Consider the following 13,248-nt stretch of genomic DNA (forward strand, 5'->3'; position numbering starts at 1 on the left):
CCTCCTACTCTTCCTCTTCTTCCCCCTCCTCGTCGCCCCCTCGTCATCTTCCTCTTCCTCCTTCCTTATTTCTTTTTAAGAAATAATGCTACCTGTGTAATACTCTAGAAATAAGCCAAAGGGAGGAAATTTCAACTGTGTTGACTGGTTGGTATGTGGATGCAAACTCGGTGCAGAAGGCACACCATGGTCCCATGCACCTTATTGCACATAGTGCTTCATAGAGGCTGAGCTTCCACGAAAGAGGGTGAGAAAGGATCCTTGCAACCATCCACACCTTGGTGGAAAATGAGGTTGCCTCAGCTTATAGGAACAGGAGTGGAGGAAGGGGTCTGGCAAAGGAGATGGGAAGATGCCAGGGTACCAGAGACTTTGCAGCTCAAGGAAGATGTGTGGGAATGTCCCTTGCTTTGATCTCAGGCAAGGATCTTTCCTGTGCCCAGCTCTTTAAAACACCATCAAATATAGGCTAACTTTCCTATGGAATCCTCAGGGTTCCTTGCCACTTGCATTTATATCCATCTCTTGATTTGAACTTCCTTCTCTGGCCACTGAGATGTGTACATTGATGGTGTGGATGACAAAATTCCCTTGTCCCTTTGCAAAAGTGTGCCTTGGGCAAGTTCCTTTTCTTCCCTGATATGTTTTCTCCATATAAAGTAGTAGTTATACCAGAATATCCTCTGGAGGATAAGGGGTGATATGTGAAGTGTGTTGGTATAAGAGTCTTAGCAAAGGAATTTACCCTCTGCTTCTCTCCTGTTTCCCCCTCTTTGTCCATGGGTTGCTGACCCCAGTTCAAATCCTCTCCAGTCATCCTTTAGGGATTGGCTTTAAGATAGAATGTTGCAGAGTCTTATTCTATAGTATCAGTGTTCAGCTCCCTACTAGAATACTGAAATGCTCACACCTGTCTCAAAAACGCACTTGAAGTTTGGAATTGGGTACCGCCACACACTCAAGCCCCATGACACTGTAGTCTTATACATAAATGTGTGGTTTGGGCTGAGAGATGTGTGGCAACTTGCTTACAGGCTTTTATAACAATGAAAAGACACTGGAGCCCTGATTTTACAGCCAATGCGCATGCTCTCAAGCGGCTGGGATCCCCTCTTTGAAGCAGGTAGGGCAGATAATTTCTGTCCTTGCTTTATACACAGAGGAGACTTTCCTAGTTGGAAATGGATGTGCTTTGATGGGTCATGGAGGGAGACTTATTGTGAGGATGGAGAAAGGGGAATGGAATGGCAAGTGGTAGGAGAAAATGTTGAGGAAGAGTGAAAACACCAGGCTACAGACTTCCACAGGGCCAGCTATGAAGACTGCAAGGCTCCCACCCCCTCTTTGTTCATACCTGCACAGCCACCACTGACAAGACCTCCACAGAGATTCGGTTAAATTCATCAAAACAGCCCCAGGCACCAGTCTGAGCCAGGCCTTTGTAGATGTTGCCACAGGACTGCAAGGAAACATATAAAGATTAAATGATGACAACACCTTAGAGTGGTGCCCACAGTCACTTTCCAGCCTTGTTATTGTAGACACATCAGTCCCCTGAAACTAGCATTGTAATTTCAAGAACAATTATGCTTCTGAAGGCTACAGGTCACAACACAAGTCATGGTATCAAACAAGCTTTCCACAATGCTGTAGGGAGAAACCCCTTTAAGATGCCATCAGGGTTTCTTCCTGAGCATTCTGGAATGTTCAAAGTCCCAGGAAATGAATAAAAGATAGCTTTTCTCACACCACATAGATAAATAAGCTTCTGTTCAGGCTTTGGCACACCCTAATGGGAACCCAATGCCCACATCTTCAATCCATGCCCTGCCGCTCAGGCTTCCCAGGTGAAGTGGGGCTGGGGATGTCAGGAATTGACAACAGTTATAGAGGCAACTATGGGCAAATCTTGTCAAATGAGAGCAGAAAATGAATTTCAAATGGAAGGATATATTTCTGTCCTAAAATGAAAAGAAACTCTGGCCTTAAAGAGGAGCTACTGAGCAATGTGGGAGTGGTGAGGGGCAGGTACAGGAGGTTACGGGATGCCTCTAAAATGCCAGGGATTTGCAGTCATAGGAGCCCTGACATCTATTGTGAGGTCATTTATGAAATGACTGCTTGTGTGTATAGGACCCACTGCTGGATATGGTTCCTCCAGGGACTTTTGGGAAGGTGTTGGCAATAAGATACAAATCAGAGGGAATTGCTACAGAAGTATTGGTTTTGGTGAATACTGCAGACCACAGTATCACAGAGTTACAGAGCTCAGAGAGGAATGGATAAGAGTAGTCCAGTGTGATAGGTGAAGACAAGATGGCAGAACGATAGTACATTCCAAGATAGATTTTGTGGAAAACCAGAAGTTCCTTGAGAAAAGGATTTTGTTATCATGAAAGTGGGGGAAACAGTACATCCCATAATCCACCTTTGCCAAGTTCTGAATATATACTAATGGGCTGTGAGGGTAGATCATTAGGAAAGCATGCATTTGTCTAATCTATAAAAGAATATATATATATACATACATACACACATATTTGTCTCTTTCCCCTCTCTCTCTTTCCTTCTTTTTCCTTCTACACAAACAGGCATACACATACATATATGCTCATATGCATATACACACTATAAATTTATGAAATAAGATAAATTTGTTATATGGCTGCAATTTCTTTTTCCTCTGATCGTCTCAGAATACACTCCAATAAAATGGGGCTACTGAGAAAACAAAAGGAGGCAGACAGAAGCCTGAATACCTAGTTCCCAGAAGAAGGTGTTTCAGAAACCACTCTGTAGTGCATGTTCCTGTCTGTGTGGTGAGGAGAGGGGAAGGCCATCCAGGAGGATGAAAGATTATGGAAGAAAAATGAGCAAAATAATGATGTGCCCAGAGAAAAGTAAGGTGCCATTTGGGATGGAAAATTGATTACTAAGGAAAGTCTTAGTAACACAAAGCCTTGAATGTATTACAAGGAGTCTGTAGAGGTTTGCATGAGCAGAGATGATTAAGGCAACAGTTTGTCAGAATCAGTCAGGAAGCTACCTAGGCAAGGTTGGATGTAGGGCAGAGTTTAAAGAGCTGGGGAAAATGCATCCCAAGCCACGTTAAACCCTAGAACTCAAGCTCAGAAGGAAAAGGCAAACATAAGAGAACCGAAAGGATCATCAATTGCCCAAGAGTTTTGAGGGAAGGAGTAGGGGAGAAGAGAATGAGACCCAGGTAGAGAAGAGGCAGACAGAGGACTGCACGTGGTACTGTGACATTGGGTAGATGACATTTTATACTTCCTTAAGCCCATGGAGCTTAAGGACATAGTGGATCCCGACATAGTCTTAGATTTCGTTTAGAGCAGTGTTTTGGCACTGTCTATGTACACTAACCTGTTTTCTTAGTTAGGAGTACTGTAGCTGGGATAAACACTGACGGAAAAGCAAGCTGGAGAAGAAACGGTTTATTTAACGTACACTTCCACAGCCTTGTTCGTCATTGAAGAAAATCAGAACAGGAACTCAAGCAGGGCAGGATCCTGGAGGCAGGAGCTGATGTGGAGGCCAGGGAGAAGTGCTGTCTATTGGCTTACTCACCCTGATTTCTTATAGGACCCAGGACCACCATCACCATAGACTGAGCCCTTCCACATGCCCTGTGGACTTGCCTACAATTTGATCTTATGGAGGCATCGTCTCAGTTGAATCTTCATCCGCTGCAGTGATTCTAGCTGTGTCAAGTTGACATAAAACTACCTAGATCACCTATCATATAATGTAATATGATTTATTGGATGGGGACTATGTATGAGGAAGGGAGAGAAATGGGGGTGCTGTGTACCAGTTGTTTTCCAAATTTCAAAATGCTCTACAAAAGAAGACTACTAGTAAATTAAAGCAAAACCATGCCATCCTGCTTATCTATTCACCTACCAAATATTAATTGAGTAGGTACTGTCTGCTGGAGAATGTTTGGGACATGAGGAATCAACAGTACACAGGATAGAAAAGAAAGGCCTTTCTGTGGGCGACATTCTTGTGAGAAAAGAGAAGACAATGAACAAGAACACACACATCAAATGGGGAGAGAGTGAAGCTGTAGTCAGAATGAAGATGACGCATCTGTCTTAGAGTTAGTAACTAGGGATGTCTCCAGGAGAATGAGGGAGTGCCAGGCATTGTGTTTTATTCTCCCTATAGGTTGAGACTCTTATCTGTCATCTATCTATGTATTTATGTGCAAATCTATGTATCTATGTATGTATGTATCTATCTATCCACACACCCACTCTTTGTATGTATGTATCTATGTATGTATGTATATATGTATGTATGTATGCATCCACACACCCACCCTTTGTATGTATATATGTATGTATGTATGTATGTATGTATGTATGTATGTATGTATGTATGTTCATGTAGGTGTATAAATGTGTATATCAACCCGATAAGTACAATGGACCCTAAATTAGAAATTCAGGAACCAAATCCTAAGCCTAACATAAAACCTTCCATAAGTACATGTCTTAACTTCATTATTCCCTGAGAACCAGCAGTAGAACTCATGTCACCCCACTTGCTTGCTGTACACATCTCTTGATATCATTGGTAAGTGGGAGCATCACCTAGCCATGAGGCAGAGCTCTTGGCCTGGAATAAGGACAGGTCACAGCAAAAGGATGAAAGTGGAGGATGGTGAGGGGGAATCCATGGTGATGACTGGGTTGCACTGGGGAACTAAGGGTTCACAAAGGCAGGATGACTGAAGTTTCCAACATAGTGATGGGCTGAGAAATATGACAGGGAAGAGTGGCAAGCTCCACCCAAGGTGGGAAAGACCATCTGTACCAGAAACCCTGTGCCTAACTAGAGCCAGGACTAGAATATTGGTGAAGATGGGGACAGATGTGGAGGCACCAGAAGTTGAAATGGAAACTCCACAAAAGGAACAACATATGAGATAGAGAGATCAGGAGAGGAGAGGTGGAAAAATGGTGTTGGAGAAGCCGAGGGTGTCAGAAGTCTTGAGACATAGGCATGACTCTTACAGTAGGCTAGCCCCTCCCCACCATGGTTCAGAAATCATTCCAAGAGTTCTCAGCTTCAAAGCCATTGGATGTTTCTGTAGCAGCCTCTGTATCAAGGTCAGAGGGAAATTATTACTGCTGTAATATGAGATGTAGATGGCATTCCACAATAAATGGCTGTGCTAGGTCACTTCTGCCTACAAACAGGACCATTATCTCATCAGAAAGAACTCCTGTTAACAAGTCCTAGCTGCAGAATGTGGGTGCCAGTGTAGGCCAGGTGGTTGTGCTGAGCCATATCTGACTCAGGGCGAGACCATCATTGCCTCAGGACCAGGCTGTTGCTAACCATGATAAATTCTGACTACAATTATTCCAGGACACTGTGTCACTGAAACACTGCCTGACAGTCCATGTGCAGACCTTGCACATAAAAGCAACCTTTTAATGGCTCTGTGTAAAGTTTCTCTTGGCTGTTTTACCCATTTCAGCTCTGCTGCGGTGTTCTAATAAGCTTTGTAGCTTTATTCTGATGTGGGTGAATTCATTTATGGCTCATATGTCATCAACTTGTCAAATTCCATCTCTGAGAAGACCAATAGGTCTTCTCAGTGTTAATTGGCTGTGTCTAGGGACTCTGGCTAGCTTTGTTAAGTTTTCTATTTTCCCTCTGTTTACATTTCTGTGCTGTTCTAGGAACACCCAGGCCCTCCACCTATGTTCGTGGAGTTGAGTGGGCTGGTATCCTGTTGGAATTCCTGGGACAGAAGTTCAGGAGGTCACCACCTACATCCCTAGCCCCCCTCTCTAGTGCCTGTTTGCTTCATCACCTCTTTGTCATGTTTCCTAGATCATTAATTGGCTTTGCTTCCTTTAAGCCGCTCGTTATTTCTTTCCCCCTTTACCATCTTGATGTTTGGGCTCTCTCTCTTTCTGTCTGAAGAACTGTAACTTTCTCTCATCTCCTCTCCAGCTGCCTCTGCTCATGTGGATCCCTACAATGACCTCCTGGCATGCTTACGATTTCCTGTTATTTTAAAGCCCATAGGTCTTTTTGTAGCCCATCATTTGAAGGGCTTATGGTCCTTGACGTCCATACTCTATCCCCATGACCCACCTGACATCCTCCAATGCTCCCTAAGACTGCCTGGCCACTACACTATGCTCAGTTCTAGTCTCTATTCTGGAGAAATGTAAGCAGAATCTATTATTGTTAGTGTCATAACAGACACAGCAAAATGCATGACAGCTATGCCTGGCTCTCATTCCTTTCTCACCTTATCCCAGACAGGCTCTAGGAGAAAAGCTCAGGAGTGAAGCTGATGAGGGCTTGGGTAGGAATGTTGGCTGCTTAGAACTAGATCCTGGCTTTAAAGCCAGGCTTTAGACCATGCTATGTTAAAGTGTTACATCTCACGACTCAAATGGCCTTGGATCTTATGAGCTCTTTAATGTGTTTCCTCACCAGCAACCACTGTGTCTGCCCCCATGTAATGGGATATTCCAAGGCCTAGAGTTTATAGGTTACTCATTCATGCCTTGGATTGTGGCATTTCAGCAAAAATTAGTCCTATCAATTAATGTCTTGTCCCTCCAGATAGGCTGGACCATATTCAACCTATGCATATACCTATCATCTTTCAATTATTGATTTACCTGCTCCATCAGTCTACTCATCTATATCATCCACAGGGTCCCCCAGGGCCCTCCCATGTTCCTTCTGTGTCCTCACTAAAAATCACAGTTCTTTGCCCACTCCTGACTCAGCTGGCTGCAAGTTTTTCCAGCAGGCTTGAGTTTAAACAGGGGTCTTGAGTATTCTTAGACACCAGAGTAAAGACTTTTGGGTTGTTTCTCAAACCTAAAGAAACTGGCCCTGGTCATAAAGAAAATTTCTTAAATATCCTATGAGCCACATGTACTGACTTGTGGCTGAGAAGATTCCTAGACAATAGTCTGGCCTGTCACAGTTCATCTTCAGAGTTAAGTTCCAGTGCTCTACACATTCCTCTACTAAGTGTTTTGAATAGATCCCCCTAGTATCTAGTCTTTCTGTCCTCCTTCCTCTCCTGCCTTTCACTGATCACCTGACCTCCTCTGCTGCTAGAGATTAAACCCAGAGGCCTATTGATTTCTGCATGCTAAGTAAGCATTCTCCCACTAAGTGACACCCTAGCTTTTTGTCTTTCAGAATCTTTCCCAGTTCTGTCTTCCTGTCCCCAAGGACACTCCCTGGTGGGACCTCCCTTGTGGCTACTTTTGGAGCATCTCCTGTAGCGGTTCTGCAAGATGAAACCTCATCTGTTTTGGTCTCTTCTCAAATGTTCCCTGAATTCTCAGCAATGGAAGTAACCAATAAACCAACCCACTTTGTTTCTGGAGTGTTCTGTGATAAAATATAGTTCCCAAACAGCTGGACAATAAAGAAGAAAGGCTTGCAGAAGCAGTTTAGTGAAGCTATCTGATTACAATGATGCTTGGTGCATAGGAAATGAAAACCTTCATTTTGGGCTACCATTAGTCTCCTATTGATATTGCCCTAGTCCATGTCTGGCCTGGACTCAAAAGATTGAAACTTAACGGACAGCCCAAGTGAGCCAAGGACAAATGCTCTTCTACCCTGTACTTTCAGAGCAATCAGTGGGGTTAGGGACAATCAATTAAGTTTGAAAGAATTGTGATAAATGGCCTTTATGATCCCTGGCTGTGGAGTCAACTCTTTCTGTTTGCTGTGCTGGATTTGACTTTGAAGAAATCTGCTGATTTTCTGCCATGAAAACACACGCCTTCTACGTTCAAATGAGTGTGTCTTCCACAATGGTCCCCTTGGGAGATTTACTTATATCAGCAATCCTGCCAATAATTAACTACAGAAGAATCTAAAAGCTCAAAATAATCCTTAAAGCTAAGCTTATTTCTTTAAAGAGGAAAAGAAAATCTTCTTGCAGCCTTGAAAAGAAACATTATCTTAATGTATTCATCAATAAAAACAGCTGCACTCAAATTTAGAGGCGATGGCTCAGGGAAGGATTGGATGCAGGTCTGGATGCCCCTTCTGTTTATTTGCTACGAGAAAATGTGGCTTCCCAGGACTCTGTACACAGAAGGGGTATGTACTAAAGTTAACTATCCCAGTTCTGAAAAATGAGTGTTGTCTAAAGGGTCATGGTTTAGTAACTGCAGTCTCTAAAATTATTTCTACATTAAGTGTATTTTCAAACATGAAATTTTATTTGATCTAATTCACATCATTTTTTTCTACTCTGAAACTTTCACATTATCTGTTACAAGAGAAACATAAGGTATCTTATTAAAAACATACAGTATGAGAAATCCCTATCTAGAGGCAGCAGGGCAAGCTGTTATTACGTATCTCTAAAATGAGTTTTTGTTCGTTTGCGAGTAGAATGTCTCTATTTGAAAGTGACCTTGTGGGCCTTTTGTTACTCTGGCTTTTCTCCAGGATACAACCTGGAACACGTTCGTTGTTTGAAAAGTGCTGGGTTTGGGAATGAAGTACACTGTCTTTGCACTGTTTGTTGGCAGGCCTCTCCTGCAGAGAGTAGTGGCTGATCTCTTCTGGTTACAGGATTCTCATCTGCCTTTGCATAATATCCTAGGAGAATGCCCCATTTTACAGAAGAGAGGACATAAAACTATGACCTGGAGCCAGTGTTTTCATCATAGTTACTCATGAGTCTTTCTGCCCTTTCACCCGACAGTAAATTTAGGACTTCAGCGGGAGGGGGGAGTTGTTTAGTATCATCATTTTATAGGTGACAAGAGAATGGCCACTTTGTCAAATAATCTATTTGTTTACAAAGTTCATCAGTGGAGTCAGAATGTAACAGGCTGTACCTCTTGATTACCTAAGAGGTTGACAGGAGGCCAATAAGGGTTAAAGCGACCTTAAGTCTACTGTGAAAGAGGAAGAAGAAACCTCCTGTCTGGATTCTGTATCTCCTGGGATAGAAGGGAAATAAAAATACAGATAAACCAAGCACCTGATCTGATCTGCCACCCAAATGTCAGTCTCCCCAGAAGACAAGCAAGTGCTTACCTTGTAGTCCATCTGCTCGGAACAGTTAAACACATAGACCATGATGCCCAGTGCTCGGCCCAGGTCCTTGGTGGTCTCTGTCTTGCCTGTACCTGCAGGTCCGGCTGGAGCCCCACTCATGGTCAAGTGTAGAGACTGAGTGAGAGTGATGTAGCACCTGCAAAACATAGGAGGGAGAATTCTATTACCTGTGCCATGGATGGCTCTGCTGGGTGTCAGGGAGTTGGAAGCTCAAGGAGAGATAGGCCTGACTTACCATCTACCAAGGAAAGAAAACCCAGAACATCTCCCCTGGCTGTTCCCCGCAGAGCCTGAACTTCCCAGAGAACCCAACCTGATCATGACTGCTTCCTGTATACATAATGGTTTTGTGCACTGTGTAAAGATTATCTTTGTGTTATTCAAAATGCTGGTTTCTCTGCCCTCATCTCTTGTTGCAATCCAGACAAGGCACTGTAATGCTTATTCCAAATATCTCCCATTTCAAGTTTGTGTAAACAATGTATACCGTTTATTCTCTGCCTTTCCAATAAAAGCTGATCAGCCAATGACTGGGCAGAAGAGAGAATTGGGTGGGACTTCTGCCACCCAGGGGAGAAGGAGAGAGAAAAGAGTAAGGGGGATTCAGCTACTATGAGGACAAGAAAATTCAACTAAAGCCCAGAGAGCCAGACCAATACTAAGATGTAAAAATCTTGGGGATTTTGGCTGGGGGGAGGGGGTAGTCAGATTATTTTAGAGGATTAAAATAGATCAATGACTGCCCAGGTATTATGCAGTAAAGCTTAATTAAATAAATCAGCCTCAGTCTTATTCATTTGGGACCTAGCAGGGGGTAGAAAAACTACATACCTTTTAAAATTACCATTACAACCTCCCTGTAGGGCATTGTGGCTCCTCACTGGCCCATCTTAACCTTGATTGCATGTTCTGCTCTAGCTGCATTTCTCAATGCTTTGACGCTCTCTCCCAAAGCACACCAACAACAAGCTATGAAGAGCAACACTTGCTTTCCAAGTGCTCTGAGACTGTGTTGGCCCTTTCTCCTCCCCACTCTAACAACACATTTGAGCCTACCTAGGTGATATGCATTTCCCATCTGTCTAGGCAATGGCTAGTAACTTCTGGGTAGGAGTTGACATTAGTCCATGCACGAAGTATTCCCAATCCCAGCAGGACTGGGAAGAGTAAGAAGAAGCTGCTTAGCTGAGCCCCTGTTCTACTCTGTCCACCCTAATGCACACCATGTATGTCATACAGATTTCTCATACCTGCAATTATAGGAGTTAGGATGCACAACTTTCTTGTTCATTGCTTTACCTTCAGGACCCAGCAGAGCTCTAGACACATATGAGCCCTCAGGGACTCTTTAAGAAGCACATGAATGGTTTATTCCAAAACTAATCATTTAATTTAGTATTCTTATTACGATCTTCACTAATGACAATAGCATAAAATCAGCTTTAAGATTAATATTGTTGGAGCTGAGGAGATGGTTCAGTGGTAAAGTGCTTATGCTGCTCAAGCATGAGAACCCAACTGCAGATCCTCAGTTTGCATGTGAAATCTGGGTATTGGTGATACATTCCTGTAATCCAAGCACTGTGTAGTATATGCATGCACATGTGTGAATTGGTTATGGAGATGGAGACATAGGATCCTTCATACTCCCTGGACAGCCAGTATGGCTGAAATAGTGTGCTCCAGGTTAATTCAGTAAGAAAGACATCATCATTAATATAAAGGAACAATGTTACCCAGTGGCATGTGGACCCATGTATACATGCAACACACACACACACACACATACACACACACACACACTACACATACCCAACATGATGCACTTACACACATTCCCACTTCACATACTAAAGATGTATGCATACATACTACTACATACACATACTACACCCCTCCTATACACCCACCAAGCACACAGTTATTTAAGGTATTCAAAGTATTCATAGTTTTCATAGTTCCATTTAGTTGTGCTCATTAGATAAAAAGTCCACAAAAAGATACATTACCCAGGATGTCTATAATACAGAACATAGCAATAAGAAATAATGGCAAGGATTCAAGAGAAAGGGGAGCTTTATATGTTGCTGGTGGGAATGTTACATGATGCATTTACTTTGAAAGACCAGCTAAATATTTCTTCAAAGAAGGGCTTTTCATATAATTCAGAAATTCCCTTCCTTGGAGTTTCTCCAAGAATAATAAGTTCACTCATTTATAGAACTCAATCATGGTCACGATAGTCATATCAATAAAACTAAGTGAAACTCAAATGCCTATCTATGGCCAATAGATAGATGAAATGCAGTATCCATGCAACAGACCAGTCCTGGGCAATAGGAAGGAAACGGAGGTGTGAACATAGTACAGAACAGATGAATCATCATCGCCATGCTCCACAAGTGGAAGAAGACAGATAAAACGATTGCATGAAACATCTAGAAATGAATGATAGAGACAGCCATTAGATCAATGGCTGCCAAGGCCTGGGGTGGGAGTAGGGATTTACCACAATGCCATAAAAGATACGTTTATATACCCTTTAAAACGCTAAAAGTATATCTCAATAAATCTGTTAAATTGCATCAATGGTCTAACTTTTTTTCATACCTGGCAAATCAATACAGACTCTACTCATGATCTCAGTCTGATAGAATCAATGTCCAGTATTATCTGCCTGGTTTAGTATCTGATGCTTCAGGGTGACCAGCGACTGTGTCAGTCCCTTTCCTGCCAGATGGTGATAGGCCTTTCTTGGTTGAGTGGAACTCAGCACCAACATAGTGTTGAAGGGGCTAACATTTATATTTCTGTATTCTCCACTATTCAATTTCCCATTTATGTTTCAGTCTCAGGCCAGTCTCCTTGGGCAGAGAGAAGTGGGTTGGAATCATTTCATCTGTTTGTGAAATGCAGGGCACTGATTTAGTTGATCACAGGGATTTGGGCTACATTCAGCCTTAACCTCTAGCCATGCAGGCTCATTGGCTTACCTTACTTTCCATGGATAAATTGGGACATTGAGCATGATACAGGTCATGGGGCAACATGACAGACATTGAGCATTGGATGGACTGTGAAGTAAGATGAAGTAAATGAGGGTTGAGATATGAAGCTGGATGGTCCTCTTATCATCTTTCTTGGCCCCTGTTGCCATTTGGCTACTCTAGCCAGCCCTTCACAGAGCCCTACATCTAGCTTCTTCAGCCTTTGGTTTCTGGTTCCATACTGGTCCATACCTGCCACCTCTTCCAGTCACTGAAGTTTGAAACTCCATACATAGGAGGAAAGGCATCAGCCTGAATTATCAGAAGCCTAACTCAGATACACACCACCGCCTTCTGTCTCATATCTCTCTTCCTAAAGCTGACGAGTCAGGCTTGGCCTCTTCGCTCTGGAGTTGCAGTATCGACGTAGAACTTGGAAGTTTATAAAGGCAATGTTTCACAAAGCAGAATTCCCATTGGAAACAAAGAACTCATTTGAGTGAAATATTTGGAACTAGGTGACACTCTTATTTTGAGGATACACTGAGTTTCTGGGAACTTGGGGAATATCAAAATGTTGCTATTTCCATCCATAGTAATAGAACTCAGAACCCAAAGAAGTTTCCAAAGTCAATAAATCTAACATCTCTAACAAAAGGTAGGCTAGAGCTTAGCAGATGGGGAACTGGGCCATCTGATTGGATCTAATAACTAAAACACCATCAATAGGGACTTTAGAATGGGCAACAAGAAGAGCCCAAAGCAAGCAGAGGCCATCTGCTGTAGCAGACACGGCCAAGATGCTCACCGCACCTAGCCAGTCACATGCACCCATCCTTCAGACAGATACCTACTCTAGAAGGCCCCATACAGCCTCCTTAATCCATCTTTTTATACACACAAGCAACTTCCATCTGCTCTTGCTTCCTTGTGGGAGATGCTCTGCCATGAGTCGACGAGGCACTCTCCAACATGCTCTTCTACCACAATGTCCTGTGCTGTCACAGGACCAAAGCATCATGTCCAGGTGATGAAGAATAAAACCCCTGAATCCAGAAGCCCAAACAAATCTTTCTTCCTCCAATTTGATTTTCTTGAGGTTGTTGTCACAGTGACAGAAAGCTCACTAACCTACCATAGAGTGACACACGACTATAGA

At 42.9% G+C, this 13,248-nt stretch overlaps 1 protein-coding gene across 1 annotated transcript in view; it reads right to left on the reverse strand.

Annotated features, from left to right (window-relative positions):
* Dnah9 (dynein axonemal heavy chain 9) overlaps positions 1-13,248 on the reverse strand; it is a 343,066-nt gene that overhangs the window by 211,123 nt on the left and 118,695 nt on the right. The window contains exons 27-28 of the mRNA XM_032914418.1: positions 9,082-9,238; positions 1,355-1,459 (exon numbers count right to left, since the gene is read on the reverse strand). Of these exons, the coding sequence (XP_032770309.1) occupies positions 1,355-1,459; positions 9,082-9,238 (262 nt within the window). The remainder of the gene's footprint in view (positions 1-1,354; positions 1,460-9,081; positions 9,239-13,248) is intronic.

The sequence above is a fragment of the Rattus rattus genome, chromosome 9 (genome assembly GCF_011064425.1).
Source record: "Rattus rattus isolate New Zealand chromosome 9, Rrattus_CSIRO_v1, whole genome shotgun sequence".
Lineage (NCBI taxonomy): Eukaryota > Metazoa > Chordata > Mammalia > Rodentia > Muridae > Rattus > Rattus rattus.